Source organism: Nelumbo nucifera, chromosome 2 (genome assembly GCF_055504915.1).
Source record: "Nelumbo nucifera cultivar China Antique chromosome 2, China Antique-T2T, whole genome shotgun sequence".
Classification (NCBI taxonomy): Eukaryota; Viridiplantae; Streptophyta; class Magnoliopsida; order Proteales; family Nelumbonaceae; genus Nelumbo; species Nelumbo nucifera.
Genome location: NC_142650.1, coordinates 72258133 through 72275694, shown reverse-complemented (window position 1 = coordinate 72275694; position 17562 = coordinate 72258133). Strand labels below are relative to the sequence as shown.

At 35.1% G+C, this 17562-nt stretch overlaps 1 protein-coding gene across 1 annotated transcript; it reads left to right on the top strand.

Annotated features, from left to right (window-relative positions):
• The first annotated feature begins 2390 nt into the window (after nt 1-2390).
• Nucleotides 2391-3062, top strand: LOC104604133 (uncharacterized). Its single transcript, XM_019198890.2, has 2 exons — nt 2391-2788; nt 2905-3062. Exon 1 carries the CDS (start codon nt 2446-2448, stop codon nt 2746-2748), a length of 303 nt encoding a protein of 100 aa, XP_019054435.1. The 5' UTR covers nt 2391-2445; the 3' UTR covers nt 2749-2788; nt 2905-3062.
• The last annotated feature ends 14500 nt before the right edge of the window (nt 3063-17562 follow it).

The window sequence follows — 17562 nt, the reverse complement described above, 5'->3', positions numbered from 1 at the left end:
CAAATCGACCTGGTCAAGTTGGGGGGTTGGTCACTCGGGTTATATCGGTTTGGGTCAATTTTCGGTTTGACTGGTAAGTTCAAAAGATTTAAACTTAAAAAATTAAATTTAAAAATTAAGTTTAAATTAAACAAATACAATGACATTAAAAAATAAATTTATGATATAAACTATTTTAGCCTAAGAAATATTGATAAATTTCCACTTTCCCATATTAAAAAATATATCTAAAATATAAAATATTAATATATATTTATGGTCAGGTCGTTCAATTTTAATCAGTTTACAAATGGCCAAAGTGAAACTGATCCAACCCATTCGGGTTAGGAAATTGTTGAACCAAAGCCGACTAGAAATACTAGAAATCAGGTTGGTTAGTTTTATTAATTTGATTCAGAATGACAATGGGGTGGGGCAGGGACGAGGAGCCTCTCCCCATCCCCATCCCAGCAAAAATCCCCGTCCACGTCCTCGACCCCATCCTCGCTAACGGGGACAAAGTTATCCCCATCCCTGTCTCCATGGGGATCCCCACTCCTTGTGATTCTTTATAATGTCAACCATTATGTTTTTTTGTTTTTTATTTTATTTAAAAATAAAAATAAAATAATTAAAATTTACAATCCTATTAGAAAAGATTCAAACATATTCAGCCATATTTTTAAAACTATTAACATATATACATATATAAACTATATATGCATATAAATACATATATATTAATGGGCATCCCATGGGGCGAGGATCGGGGTCCACATGGGGCAGGGAGTGCTCTTCCCGTCCCCACCAACGGGGATGAAAATTTCCTCATCTTTGTCCTCGCGGGGGGAAAATCATCCCCACCCTCGCCCCATTCGGGGCAGATCCCTACGAGGGTCAGAGAAATGGGGAAAATTGTCATTCCTACGTTTGATAAACAACCCTATCTAAAATTAATTATTGTTATGTTTATATTGTAAAAAAATTATTAAAAGTAGTATAAAAATATAAATGATTATTAATTATTGTATAAAACAATTTATACAGGGATGTCAATTGTTAGGCTAAATGGTAAACCCAGCTTGACCCGACCTATAGGTTAGGGTCAAGTATATTTGGTTTAGGGTCAGGTTAGAGTTTTGATTCTTTAACCCGAGTCAGATTCGGGTTTTGACTTCTAACTTTATAGGCTTAAAGTTTATAATTTATTTGTATGTTGATTTGATTTTCTTATTTTTTAAAATAGAAAAATAATACCTTAAAATCTATAAAACAATTTCCTATATTTTAAATTTTTAAAATGTTTTAAAAAATAAATTGAAAAATATATGAGTCAAGTTGGATTGGAAGTGAGTCAAATTGGATTTGAATTGACAAATTCATGTCGAACATGACCATTTGACATATCTACGCATACTCTTACATATTTCTATTACTTATCTTTAACTTAACAATTAACGGATCCCCGCTCGTTTTAATATAAAACAACCACCCGAACCGTTGCGAGGGGGACTATCATCTTTTAGCTGGGAACAATCCACTGAACTCAGAACACGATTTCGATAGCTGTGGGCCCTTGGAATCAGGTTCTGTAGCCCACCACTATCGAAAACAATGGCTTTTTCTTTTTTTTTGGTTGAATAAGACGATGCCTTTTAGATAAATATAAAATTTATATAGAAAGTAAAGAAAAAAATATCACGAAAGCAGGTGGTATTTTGTCGGTGGCGGAGGCATCATTTTCCCGCATGCCAACGTCTACCTTTTCATCCTTCTTGCTTTGATTCCAATCAAACGGTTAGGATCTCTTCCTAAATACTATCAAGATGTAACGTGGCGTAAAAATGACCGTAGATACTACGATAAGGGATCTGTCGATATCCACATGCCACGTGTCTATCTAAATCTCCGTAAATAGCTAGAAATTTAATGCGACGTCCACGTGTCCCGTGGAAAGATGAACACCGTACTAGCTGTCACCGTCATAAAGGAGGTGGTTCCTTCTTCATTCTGATTTTCCACTAGCCAATTACATCATGACAGGTGTCTTGATCATGAAACCCCTGTGAGTCTCGGCCTCGGGTTCCCAACTGTCAGCGTCAGAGCGCAGCATCCGGGTAGGGATGTCAGGTCAGTGATCGATCGGGTTAAGTGGTAAAAAGGCGACTTGACCCGGAACTGGAGCGTTAGTAAGTACTAAGCGCGTCTAAGCCGTAGGAAGTAAGAAAGGTGGGCCCCATTTTGAAGTTTGAGAATTGAGATCGGAGGCCACGTTGGGAACTGGAGCCCTCCAACTCCTCCGAGTGAGTGAGGTACACGATGTCGGTAGATATTTAGATGGATAATCTAAAAAACGAAAAAAAAAAAAGAAAGAAAAATCTATAAGCCTATAAATAGAAACACTGCGGAGAGACCCTCCTCAGATCGAACTTAAAAGCTTCAGAGAGAGAGAGAGTCTGTCTGAAAATGGCGGGAATCATCCACAAGATCGAAGAGAAGCTGCACCCCGGCGAGCACAAGGAGGAGCACAAGCACCCCGGCGAGCACAAGGAGGAGCACAAGCACCCCGGCGAGCACAAGCCGGGTCACTGCAAGCCCGACGAGCACAAGCACCACGGAGAGCCGCACAAGGAGCACAAGGAGGGGTTCTTGGACAAGGTCAAGGACAAGATCCACGGAGAAGAGCACAAGAAGGGCGAGAAGAAGAAGAAGAAGGAGAAGAAGAAGGGCGAGCACGGTGGCCACGACAGCAGCAGCGACAGCGATTAAATCGCCCTCCTCCATGCATCATCCTCACATCATACTCAAGGTATTAAAGCGGATCGCTCGATCCCTTTCTTTCAACTGGAAAATCTTCAGATCTTTGATGAAATCTAGCGATCGTGAGTATTTGATCTTGACTTTCTTTCGTTTGACGGTTTGCAGATGAGAGGGAGGTGGAGGAGCATAGACTCGTAGACTATGTAGTGGTGACGGAGTTGTTAACTTGTTGCTTGCTTTCTTGTAATGGCTACGAAAACTCTGCGTATGAAACTATCAGTATATTATATTAATAAATAAAGAAATATAGTCAGTTCTCTGTCTGCGTTCTGTCTTTATCATGCTTATATGCCAACGTTTTTGGTAACTAAGTGGGACCCATTCATTGATTTTCTGGGTCTCACTAATCTAGTGGTCGAAATTTCGAAATCGCCAATTTAGCCCACCACACCACCACCATGCCATCTTGATTCTTGACAGTTCCCGAAACTTCGTCTGCACCATGGGCCAGTACTGGAAAGTGGAAGCCCATTTATGATTCAGTCAGCCTATTGGCTGTGGCCCAAGGGTACATGGGCCCCCTACCAAAGAAAAGATGGGTAAACTACCAAGACTCGTACGAATCGAGTCATCCCTGCTTCTGGGTTAAGGTTCTTAATACCATCAAGACCCTTGGAATAGTGCTGTCACGAAATGATTTCGTCATGATGGGACCCATTTCATGAAAAAGATTCCATTTTAAGGGATTAATGTATCCCTATGGCAGTCTCATTTAGAGCTGAAGAAAGATTGATCTTTTTGTCAAACTCTGAGAAGAGAAAAAATGAGGCAGCAGCTTATAACTGGTTAGACTTGAAATTGGAAAAATTATTTTAATAAATTTATGATGCCTGAAAGGCATGATACCGGAAGGGCTTTATCCAATCAAAACCTCCATGAATTTTGACGAAAACGAAAATCCATCTGATTGGTTACTACTTGGTTGTAAGTTTTTCTGATGAGTTTTAAATATGAATTTAATGACACATGAAGAAATTGAATAATGGAATGTATTTTTTATCTTTAATGCTAAATTCTGATAAATCAAAATACCAATAAAACCCTTTTAACTCTTAAGGGGGTACTATTTTATCTTATCACATATTCTTTTGCCATAGTAAAGTTACAAGGGTATTATGTTTGCAATTTCTTTAGGCTACGTTTGGTTTGATATAGAGTAAGATAAAAATAGAAAATTGAGGGAAAGTGTCAAAATTATTTCTCTCTTATTTTTCATCAAACCAAACACAGCCTTAAATGCATTTCTAGTTTGCATTGAATAATAAAATAACAAATGGAAACTTCTAACGAGAAACAACAATCATCAAACCAAAAACAAATGAGCCAGTTAACCAGGCGGTCTATCCATCCAACCCACTAAACCGGGACCTGAAGAAGCCACCAGTCCCCGATTTTTACAGTCCGATCGTCCGGTCTGGTCCGGTCCAGGCTGAGTCTTAAAACATTGTAACACACTTCAAAGATAATAACGATTGCAAGAAGCCTTATATTGGTTTGGTCCAGAAAAGAGAATTATTTTGATGCCTCCCTTTTCATGGTAGAGTGATAAAAAAACTTTAAGCAGTGTGAGAAAATAATAAATGAGATATTTGTTGGTTGGAGGGGCAGTTGCTATTGAGCTAGCAGAGTTTGCCTAATTGAAGTGGTAAATGAGTTCAATAAATAGGTAAATTTTTAAAAAAATTCTTTGTGGAGAACATGAATTTAAGAAATTTCTAGGTTCTTGGTTGGATTTAAAACTACCGGTCCAAAAGTAGTGAAGTGATAGGCTTGGCAAAAGGAGAGCTTAAAAATATTAAACAATGTTTGCCTCGCAAAAGCTAAAGGGACCCTACCTAATTAAGACTCAGATGAAGCGAGCTTTTCATGAGTTATTCGAGTTTGGCACGCGAAAAGCTTAATTCAATTGTTCTAAACCAAGCTTCAAGCCAAGCTCGAGCCCAATGAATTTCTACTCATGATGTTTGCGAGCCTAGTTAATCTTTTATAATAATAAATAATTTTTTGGCATATAAAAATAAAAATAAAAATAATTTTTTTATGTATAATTTTTATCTTTTAAAGGAATTCTGCTCATAATCGAGCTCAGACTGAGCCAAGCCAAGATTGTACATACAAGATTTTAAGCCAAGCCAAAATTGCTAGCTCGAATCGAACTCAAGCTTCATGGTTTTTTGGCTAGCCGAGCTTGAGTAGTCAAATATTCGGCTCAGATCAGCTCAAATCCACCCCTAGAGTCAATTAAGAGTAGTTATTTTCTATAATTGGTTTTCCAATATAGGGGACAATGGGGCCTCTATTTTGTATTCTCAACTAAGAAGGAAGGTCTCTATCTAGGCGGTTGTGAGCTCCATAAATAGAGCCACACACACACACACTTGACCTATCATTCAAGGATTAAAGTATTCATAATGACTGTCGTATTCGCATCAGACAGATCGAATAATGATGTGGATATGCTTTAGAAATGCATGGATACGAATGAAAGATATGAAAATGCTTAGATACACTAGGGAAATGCATACAAATCTCATAAATATTTTAATAACAATAAATCTAAAGCTGAATTAACTATGAATGAGGTATAAATACATGAGAAATGTACACTTTAATAGGTTATACGAAGAGAATTGTTACAATCAAGTGAATCAATAATACTGGGACTCTGGAAGATGTACATATCATACAATAATTATCACTCTATTTCAGTTTTTATAATTATAAGTTTCAATTTTTATTAATTTTTTTGGGAAAATTTTTTATTTAGTATTTTTATATAAATAATCTCTATTTTTTATATATTTTTTATTTTTAACACACAATTATTTATTTTACATATAATTTTAAAATAAAACATATAAATCATTTAAGGTGGATATAGTAAATTATTTTTATAATTTTCAATTTTTATTAAAATTTTGAGGAAAATTAACTCTTAAATTATTTAGTTTAGTTTTTAATTTATAATTTATAAATTAATTTTCAATTTTCAATTTATAATTTTTATTAATTTTTTGGGAAAAAATATTTATTTAGTATTTTTGTATAAATCTATTTTTTCAAATAATAAATACGTTTTCATTTTTAACATACAATTTATATGTAAAATAAAGGGAAAATTCCTGATTAGTACCCTATACTTTGAGCCTAGTGCCACTTTAGTCCCCGAACTTTAAAACATGACAATTCAGTACCCGAACTTTCAAAATGTGTTAATCCAATACCTGTCGTTAACCAGCCGTTAAGTGACATTTGAAAAGACACAAATGCCCTTTGAGTGTCATATAATTTTCTTTGTCAACCATCCACATGTTGATAAAAATGAACAGTCTCAAATCCTTGCCTCTTCTATTCAAAAAAGTTGGGGTTATGTCTCAATGGACATTCTGGTGGCCCTAACTTTCTTGAACAGAAGAGGCAAGGATTTGAGACTGTTTATTTTTTGTCAATGTTTGGATGGCTGATAAAGAGAATTAGATAACGCTCGAAGGGTATTTGTGTATTTTCAAATGGTACTTAACGGCTGGTTAAAGGACATGTTAATGGCAGGTACTAGATTGGCACGCTTTGAAAGTTTGGGTACTAAATTGTTGCGTTTTAAAGTTCGGGGGACCAAAGTGGCACTAGATCCAAAGTACAAGGTACTAATCTAGAATTTTCCCTAAAATAAAATATATAAATCATTTAAGATACGCCTCCATATTGATGAGTATCAAATTGTATTCAATGATATAGTACCAATACAGTGGTAGTGGTATATCATTCTGATATGCATGACTGACAGAATACACATAAAATTATAACATATACCATATGATGAACAAGAATAGATACAAATACAATACGCCTTGTATCGAATGTATCGTATCGATATTTAATCCTTGACAACCATGAATAAAGAAAAGATATTTACACTGTAAAAATAAACTCTACTACGAGTATTTGATTGGTCAGGTGAAGAGAATGAATGCAGCATTTATTGCTCAAGTCCTTGCGTCTTCCTTAGAGATTTAGACAATATACAGACTGTAAAACGATCCACCAGTGACTATAGTCTGCCTAGAAGCTTTATGTTCTGTTGTGAAGAAGTAGATGAAAGCTAAACACTTGTTCCAAAGCCAATGTTATGACTTATGACAAGACAACTCATAGGTGTGGAGAGGTATTTCAAAAGGCAAACATCTCATTTATAAAGGATATACGTGGACTGTTGGGAAAGGATGTAAAGTTAGATGCCGGGTGGATAATTGGGGTTTTGGAATACTACTTTTGAGGTTGAGAGCCAAAGAGACAGGGAGATAGAAAGTAGAAAGTTCACCATCAGATTTGTCACTTAGTTGAGTGTAGAAATCAAGTAGAGAAACCTCTCCTTCTAAAGCATCTTAAAAAGATTTGGCAAATAAAATGCTACCCAAAAAGTAAGGAAATTTCTCTGCTTGCTTCTTAGACAAATTCACTATGGGCTCATCTGCACTAGAGAGAGATAGATAAATAAATAATATTCCTGAACCTACCATCAATTATTTGATAACAAAGTAACATGATATGGGACATATTGCTTTTGTTCTTTGGACTCAATAGGAATGACAAAATTTTTAAGTAAGCGATCTTAGGTCCATGGATATAGAAAAGGCCCATAAAATCATTGTGACTTCCTTCAAGCCTTTCATATTTATATTAATGATAATGGGCTAGATTGGGTGGGCCGAAATTGCTTACAAATTTTATATATATTACATTATATATAACATAATATATCGTCATCATCATCATCATCTAACTATCTAAGCCTTGTCTCAATTATATGGGGTAAGCTACATCAATCTTATTTTAAATTGAATTCTGTATAATTTTATATTCTTTATTAAATTATGAGCACTTAAATAAATTCTTACTACATTAACCTATATCCTTACTAGTCTGCCTGTAACCGTTTTAGCCACTTTTTTCTTATGGGTGTTGTCGATGGTCTTCTATATCCTTATTGAATCATCTAAATCTACATTCTCTCATAATTTTCAAGTTTGATGTGGACCCAGACCTGGGCCTGTACCCAAAATCTAGGTCCAAACCTAAAAATTTGTAGGCCAGATCACTCCAAGAGTTGCCCCTCGCCCTTCATCATGGTTGGGGGCTTTTTGGGAGATTCTTAGCCCATTTACCTAAAAAAAAACGAGAAAAAAATCTCTTAAGCATTGTGAAGGAAATCTAATAGCAGATCTTATTTATTTATTTATTTTTGTGTATGTGGTAATGGGCTACACAATGGGTGATAATCCTCCCGTAAACCCCTAGATACCTCCCCCAAACTAGGTGAAGGCAGGAATTGATCCTTAGATCTCCACTACAACCAGCCAAAGATTTTGCCATAGGGCTGGCTGAAACTTTAGGCTGTGTTTGGTTTCAGTGCAAATTTATTTGCACTAGTACAAATGCATGGGAGTGCAAATGTAAAAAATGCAAATTCTTGTTTAATTTTGTTTTGGATTTTACTTTATTCTACTTCATGTCTTAATTTACTTCATTTGTACTGCAATCAAATAAAATAAACTAAAATTTGAAACAAAAATGGGTCAGAATTTACACTTAAATCATTTGCACTGCCATGATTTCGCATCAGTACAAATTTATTTGCATTGCAACCAAACACAACCTTAATAACACTGTAGGGAACTCAAAAAAAACACAGTATTTGCTGTAGGAAATCAAACCCCTTTTGTGTCACAGTTTCCCCTCGTAATAAGAAAAAAAAGTTTTGTTTTTCGGAAATTCAGAAATAATCCAAACTGAGACAATGAATGATGAAAATATAAGCACTTTCGTTTCCTTTCTAAATCAGCACTTTACCTTCATTATCACTCTTATCCTCCCATTTCATCATCAACATCATCTAAGCCTTATCCACCAACTATATGAGGTTGGTTACATGAATCATGTTTTTCTATTTCATTTTGTTTGTTATCTCAGAGATAAGTTTCTTATGATAAGGTTATCTCCTCTTAACCTTCTATTTAACCTAGTATTGAATGTAATTTAATCCTTCAATCTCTTTCTTGAAATAAAGAGCAACAAATCACATTCTTAGACAGCCTTTCTTTTAGCTCAACCCCATACCTATAATCCCCCCTCCAACCTTTGGTAACAGCGGTGACAGTTTCTGAATCATGAGTGTTCTTGGATTTGATCCCAAGTCTTGGCTACAACCAGTTGAAGAACTTAACAACCGAGCCACCACCGGTGTGAACTACATTCTTCACAAACAATTATGCATATTGCTAATAGGGAAAATTTATGCTACCGGAAAGGTATGATGCAGAAAGGGCTTTGACCAATAACCCTTGGCGATTTTTGATAAATACCACCTGATTGGTTACCATTTTTATGATACCAGTTGATTGCATGTCTTTCCAATATCATAGTCGAACCTTTTTTACTAAATTTCATTTTTCGAGTTTGATAAATTTTATGATTGGCTTGAATTTGTGTTTTAGAAAAGTATCATTGATCCAAGTTTCATAAATTTTATTTTCAATATGTTTTGTTCATGAAGCTCAGTGTATTTGTAGTGGGATTTCATTTGCACTGATATAAATACAAGGGAGTGCAAATAGGCTGAGTGGAACTTCTTGGAATGGCAACAGAGTAGGTTCAGGGTAGGGATCATATTCCTTGTCCCCAACCCCGACTTTTAAATAATCCCCATTCCTGACCCTCGTCTCCAATGGGAAAAAATTTAGTCTACCCGAATCCCTAAATTTTTTAATTAAAAGTTTGTTTTCGAAAAAGATTTATTTAAAACAAATGATAAAATTAAAATATAAATAGTGTTTTAAATATATTTTGGTATACATACATATATATAGTATAAATAATATTATAAATAACATAAATAATAGGGGAATTGTCTAAAACTCACTGAAGTTGTCCATATCAACATAAACCCAATTTTCATGACCAAACTGCCCTCCATGGTGAGTTTTAGACAATTACCCTTATAAAAATGGATCGTCTGTTTAACTCTAAAAACACAAATCGCTCATTACAGTCCCTTTTTTTTCTTCACTACGAACCAGTAAAAAGAAAAAAAAAAAAAAAAAGAGGAACTTTTCGTTCTCTAAGGAGTTTGCGTCATTACCGGTTCGTAACAACACAACTTTCGTTAATCAGGTAGAAATATGCAATAATCATAACCGATCCAATTATTAAGTGGAACAAATCACAAAATCAAGCCTAATTTAATCAATTTGAGTTGCTGATCAAACTCATTGGGCTCAACTGCTTATAAAGCTTTTGTTTGAGTCTCCAATTTTGCTTCGAGTTGCTGATCAAGCTCATTGGATTCAACTTCTTCAGTAGTTTTTGTTTGAGTCTCCAAATTTTCTTTTACCTCTTTACTTACTCTACTCCACATCCTCCTCAAACTTATTTTTCCCCTTTCTAGCTTTATTATAAGATGAATTTCAACCTATGAATTGATGCTAGTGACAAGAACAAGTGGATGCCTTATCATTAGACAACCCAATCAAAAAACCTACTCTCATCATCTGACTAAGGATTGTTCTCCACATGAATTGTTTATCTTGTTGTAACTTTCAACCCAATCCTCCTTGTTGCATATATTCTAATTCTCAAACCTTCTAAACCAGGTAATGGTAGAGGAGGTTTTAAACCACAATAGCAATAGAAAACAGGATTTTCAGTTGAAAACAACAAGGATCAAAGTATCGGTATCGAGTATTGTATTGGATAACTCGGATACTAATACGAATATGGATACGGATATGTTTTGGAAACGCATGAATATGAGCGAAAGATATAGAAACGCTTGGATACGCTAGTGAAATGCATACAAATCACATAAATATTACAATAAAGAGTACTGGGACTCTAGAGCATTCAAACATTGTACAATAATTATCACTCTTTCAATTTTTTAATTATAATTTTCAATTTTTATTAATTTTTTGGAATATTTATTAATTTAGTATTTTATTTAAATAATAATTATTTTTAAATAATAAATATGTTTTCATTTTTAACATATAATGTTTTTATTTTACACATAATTGTAAAATAAAACAAATAAATCATTTAAGGTAGATAAAATAAATTATATTTAATTTTCAATTTTTATTAGATTTTTGGGAAAATTAAATCTTAAATTATTCATTTCAGTTTTTATAATTATAATTTTCCGTTTTCCATTAATTTTGTTGGGAAAAATTATTTATTTAGTATTTTTATATAATAATTCTATTTTTTTCAAATAATAACTATGTTTTCATTTTTAACATATAATTATGTGTAAAATAAATATATAAATCATCTAAGGTAGATAAAATATATTATTTTTATAATTTTTGGAAAAATTAAGTATTAAATTATTTATTTTAGTTTACATAATACTATTTTTTAACTTGTACTAAAGAAGAAAAGCAATCCAAAAGTACTCAATGTACAACTTTGTCAAACTAGACATTGATACACCTCCATATCGGTGTGCATTGGATTGTATCCACCGATACGGTGCGATACGGCCCGATATGAAGACATATTGTACCGATACACATGATTCGTAGGATACGTATCTAGTCGTAGCGTATCCTATATCCATGATCATGGATACGGATACGATATGCCCCATATCAGGAATATTATATCGATACCTTAATCCTTGGGAAACATATAGTAGAACAAGGTTTTCAGTAGATGGTGGCAAATCAAATGCGAAGCTATGTGTTTATTAATAGCTGACATCAAAGATAGGGTTTTCAGAGGTGGGCGAACCACCAAATTAGCGGCAAAGCTATGCATCTAAGTTGCCAACAGTAGAGATACTTGCTTGGGTCAGAGGTTGACGAACCACCTAATTGTCGATCTTATTACCTCTCACTAGTAGTATGAAAATAGTCATCACCGATCAGATATTGGTGTTCATTCCTTCTCCGGCGATGATTATTTTAGTCGTCTTATGTGATTTAGAATATGCAGCAGTGACACTTGCTTGGGTTTTCAGAGGTTGGCGAACCACCTGATCACCGATCTAATTTCCTCTCACTAGCAATATGAAAATAGAGTCGTTACTGATCAGATATTGGCGTTCATTTCCTTCTCCAGCAATGTTTTGAAAAATGATGGTGACCAAGGGAAATGCTGAAAAGGGTGAGTTTTAACAATTTTCCTAAATAATATTATATTTTGAATATAATTGAGGTCGGGGCAAGGAGGGGGATTCACTCCCCGCCCCCACCCCAACCAGGTATCCCTTTTAATCCCCATCCCCACCAAGGCAGTATCCATCTCCATCTCCGCGGTTAGAGAGGCTGGGTACCCAATGGGGATGTGGAAAATTGCCATCTCCTTGCAACTATGTCCAAAAGTTAAAGGGAGGTGATTACAATTACCAAATTTCAGGGAATGTTTCAGCAACAACTAGAAACAAGGAAGATTTCAGCAATTTAGCTTTTTTTTTTTTGGTAAACACAAATTCCATTAATGGCTAGTTCCTTTTTTGGATTTTGAGAGGGGGGAAGTTGGTCAATGGGATTTTGGTTCCCATTGACTAAGATACTCATGTTTTTTTTTTTTTTTATTTATGTGGGGTCCATGAAAAATTTACTTTCCCTCGATATCACTTATTTGAGGAAGTAATATCCATTTCCTAGGTGGGTAAATAAAAAGTTGCCAATACTTGGATGGGACAAAATTGCACATTTTAATAATGATTTTTTATGGATAAAATGGCTATTGTCTTATTTAATTGGGAAATAAAAGAATATGAGTAAATGCATTTACCCCAATAAGTGTTAAGAAATACTTATTTAAATAAATGCATTTACCTAGGTAAATAACTTCTCAAAAAGCGAATGGGGCCTAAAAGTCAGAGACAAAACAAGAACTTACAAACTTGCATCCAAGAGGCTTGAAGCCCACAAAGGTAAAAAAGAAGAGAACTCCCCCTTGTCCCATAAGCCTCTTTAAGCCAAATAATGTGTTACACCATTAAACAATCTACCCAAGGTTTTAAATTTTGATACGATACGTTTGATATGGGGCGTATTGTATCGTATCTTTGAAAAACCGATACAAAATACGCATGGAAATCAAACATTTCGTCTTTTTTCATGCATATCGGACCCGAATTGGGGGGCGTCTCGAGGCGTATTGGGGGTGTGTCGGGGTGTATTGGGGGCGTATCAGGGGTGTATCGGGGCGTATCAGTAGCGTATCAACGAAAAAGATATAACCAAAAACAAAAAAAAAAAATTAAAAGGGAAAAGCAAGCTTCTTTATCCCAAAATAAGCCTTCTTTCACCCCTAAATGACTTTAAAACTCCAAACCATGGTTTTCAAAACCGGACCAGATCGGACAGTTGGACATAAAAAATCGGGACCAGTTCCGTTTTTCCCCAAACCCGCTTTTTTTCCCCAAAACCATTGATTTTGGTTAGCAAACCGCTAAACCGGTCGGTTAACTATTCGAACGGTTTTAACCGTTTTTCAAATTTTTTGATTTTTTTTTAATTTTTATTTTTTTTGTCAGAACAGGCTGGTCGTTTGGGTCGAACGGTCGAACCGTTTGAATCGGTAACCGAACCCCTGACCGGTTTGGTTTTAAAACCCATGCTCCAAACTTCATTCCTAGAGTGCTAGATTTGCAAAAATTTACAAGAAACAAGTGTGAATTGATAATTTTTTTTTAATATTTTTCAAATTTTGAAAAAATATGGCAAAAATAGGTAAAATTTTTAATCTTTTATAATATCTTGTGATTTCTTTTTTTCTTGAATGTTTAAATTTATGTTGATCTACATTTCTTACATTCAAAATCACAATTTTTTTGTGTTATCAGTAAATTTATGGAAATTTCATGAAGATATTTGGGAAAATATAAATTAACAAAAAAAATTGAAAATGTAATTTTTTTCTCTACCGATAAAGACTAAATATGTTTTAAATCTATGGATTTATCTATCATATCAATATATATATATATATATATATATATATATGCCATTAGTGATCTTCAACAGATTTCTGGCCAACCTTAATTTTCTCCATTAAATGGATCCCACTAGATCCTCCGGCTACTAACGTGATTCTCTTATATCACTCCTAATCATATCATATCAATAAGCCAATTGTCATTTCCCCTTTTATTTTGTTACTTTAAGAACCTTTAAATGTCAATTACAATTTAATCCAAACCCGCCACATTAGTTTAAGAAGATTTCTGGTTGATTTATCATTTTTCTGCCACGTTTAGAACAGTAATTGGGTGATTACGCACCACTTATAGCCTTACCATATGGGGCAGGCATGCTTGAAAGCTAAGCACCAAGGGATTAAATCCACTTATAAATAAATCTTGTGTGGCCAGTTAGGCCAATAACCAGCACATTTCTTGGCCATCTAAACCTTCTTTCCATATTAATTACCATTTAAATGTGGGTCCCACCAAGTTGATAAGAGGGGATCTCTCTAACCAGATTTGAAAGTTTAAGAAAACCTTAGTAACTGCCCTCAACGGTGTGGGCTGTCTCAAAATTCAAGCCTCCACGTGGTAGGTGCCCATTGCTCCATTTGTAGTGGGCCCCACTTCTTTCTTTCTTTTTTTGGGGAGTACAATAGGGGTCCATTTTCTAATTAGACTTCATTGGGCCTCATCCAATATCGTTATTGGGCCCAATTTTGTTATTTTTCTTAGTGGACCCAATAGCTCCTTTTTATTCAATCTCATATTGGGTTCTATTTACTTCACTTCCTGGGCCCAAAATTTACATACCAACAAAGCACAAAATAATTGTTTATTCTGAGAATAAGTACTTATTCAAGAAGCCCAAAATTCCAGTTTATTTTTTAAGTGCTTATGAAATAAGCATTTAAAATGCCAATATTGCCCTTAACCGATCAATCATTACCTCCTGTGTCCAACACTAATTTTTTCCTCTGTGAATTCTAGCTTATCTTCTTCCTAAACATTAGGGTTTTTAAGCTCAAATCAAGCTCTACATCTAGGTTGGTGAAGTCCTCTCTAATCTTTTTTTTTTTTTTTTTCGTTTCCTAAACTAAACATTGAACATGACATCCAGACCTGATACTCACTATTCTTTTTTTTTTCTTCGGATGTTGATTTGTGCTTCTTCCTAAACAATGGGGATTTATCCCTTGTGTTGTCATTTCTTTTCTTTTTGTCAATGAAATGTCCTGAAATCATCACTACATGCTGTGATTTTTTTAATGGAATGTCTTGAGTCCATCCTATATAATTATAATGTGATGAAAATTCAATTCTTTTAGTTATTTGTCGCATTTATTTGAAGGTATCATTCTTGACTAGTAATACATGCAACTATTTTCATGTAAATATCTAGGAATAAGGATAGGCTGTGGAAGAAAAAAACACTAAGAACCTATTGACAGAAAATTATTAGAAGAACACAATTTATCTATCCTTTTAATTGAGAAGACTGAGAACCTACTATATTTTTTCTTTTAAATCTAAGGCAAACAAATTCATATACAAAGGATAAAGATATGAATATGATGAGGGGAAAAAGACTCAAATTCTCATAAAACCTATTAAGTTTTTAGTCGGTTTTCCTTCCCTAGGCTTCGTCTTATTTAGGCTCTCCCTAACACCACCTCCATTGCTACTAGCTCCCTTCTTCTTTCCTTTACCATGAACTGCATTGAGGAATTTTGTCTTTAGGCACTGTTTGCTTTTTGGTAAGTTAATTCTCTGAGTAAATGCAATTATCTGGGTATGTTTTTCATGGGAAATACTTACCCGGGTAAGTGCATTTACCCATGTTCTTTTATTTCTCAGGTAAATAAGGTAATGACCATTCTAGTCATAAAAATCCATTATTAAATAGGGGATTTTTGTCCCATCCAAGTGTTAACAACTTTCTTTTTAGGTGGGAAAGTTATTTACCCACATACGATACCTAGGAAAATAAACTTTCCCTGGTCCCCACATTAATATGAAAAATTAACATGGGATTCTTGGTCAATGGAAACCAAAATCCTATTGACTAACTTTTCCCCCTCTCAAAATCCAAAAGAAAGAACACCCCCTTAGTGTATCCAGTTTAACCTGTATCTAAGGCCCATAATCAGACCTGTTCACAGGCCGGGCTTCAGGCCCAATTTTACACTGTCTCGGGCTCAGGCTTTGGGCCGGGCCCCTTAGAATTTTGACAAAAACCAAGCCCAAGCCCCGCCCATGAACAGGTCTACCCATAATCCCCTAGACCATTTCTTTCTTTTTTGCCTTGAGCTACTATCTTAGACATTAAGTCTAAGAATTTTGTCTTTAGAAATTTTCCTCTTGTCCAAGCTTCCTCTAGGAGAAGAAAAAACATAGGAGCCTTCCATACCTAAATTTGGAACCCCCCCCCCCCCATACTTAGCGCCATTTACTCCTTTCACCAAGGTGCAAAAAAAATCCAACCTAACCCTAACTCTAAGGTACTAATTTCGACACAAAGAATTGTCATCCTCCCCTTCTATGTCCTCCGCCGATGAGATTGGGGTGCCAACCTTTCTTTGCTAAGAGTTCTTCATTCACCTTGCTCATGAATCCCACTAGAACATCATAAATACGTTACCAAATATTCAAACTTTGGATATTTAGGTTCTTTGACACCAATGTTTTTGAACTGTCATTGACTCGAACGGTCAGACCATTCGGACCGGAAACCGTTCATGCGACCGGTTCTGTTTTACCCCAAACTCGGTCTCTGGTAAAAAACTGTTGAATTAGTGGTTTATTAACTTGTAACAACAAAATGAAAAGGGAAGATCTCTCAGATCTGATATCTGAAATCTCTCGGATCTGAGATCTACTGAGAGAGGTGTGTGAGACGGTGAGAGAGATCTCACGTTTAGAACAGAGAAATCTCAGATCTACTCCCGTTTTTTACCATCGCCGCTGCTATTGCCGCCATCACCATTGCCGCTGTAAGTCACTGCTGCCGTCACCGCCGCCGTGGCCACTGCAGCCTTCAAGCCCTCCTCTTCCTTTTCTTCTTCTTCTTCTTCTTCTTCTTCTTCTTCTTCTTCTTCTTCTAAACTCTTTCAGCCGACAACTTCTCAAATACCTCTCATTCCATCTTTATTTTCTCTTTATATTTATGTACATCTTACCCTAATATTCCAATCTAATGGGTAAGATGACATGTCACTGTTAAAATACTCAAACCGTCCAAACCATTTGACCCAGATGATCAAATTGTTGACCGAAAACCGGTGGCCAGAACGATTCTATTTCCGAGTTGATTTTTAAAACCTTGTTTGACGCTATGGTAGGCCTTTATATGACGAGTAGAAGTAGATAATCCTTTACTGAACAAGGAGAGTTTTCTATGGTTTGGTATATATTTGATTCTTTCTTGAAAGCTATCAGAATAACCTCTCCATGAATCATCTTTTCTTTGTACTTCTTAGAACTCCAATGCTATCAAATCTATTAACGGAGAACCGTCATAGCATTTAGTTGCTTATATGAGAGAATCTTCCCTAGTAAGCATATCTTGAGCAGTCTCCACATACCAGCTTCATTTTTCCTACCTCTGAGCAATCCTTCCTCAACCCTTCTCTACTCATTTACCTAGTAATTTGGTAAGCAATCCTCCACTCAACCAAGAGAAAAACTTAACTTCCCTTTCAAAAAAATTGGGAAGAAGAACAACCACCAACTGAACTCTACATAGAAAACATGAAGCTCACTAGAACTACTCTTTTTCTTGATGGTCTAAT

What these genes read in the sequence shown, in the direction of transcription:
- LOC104604133 (XM_019198890.2), top strand. Translation starts at nt 2,446, where the DNA reads ATGGCGGGAATCATCCACAAGATCGAAGAGAAGCTGCACCCCGGCGAG.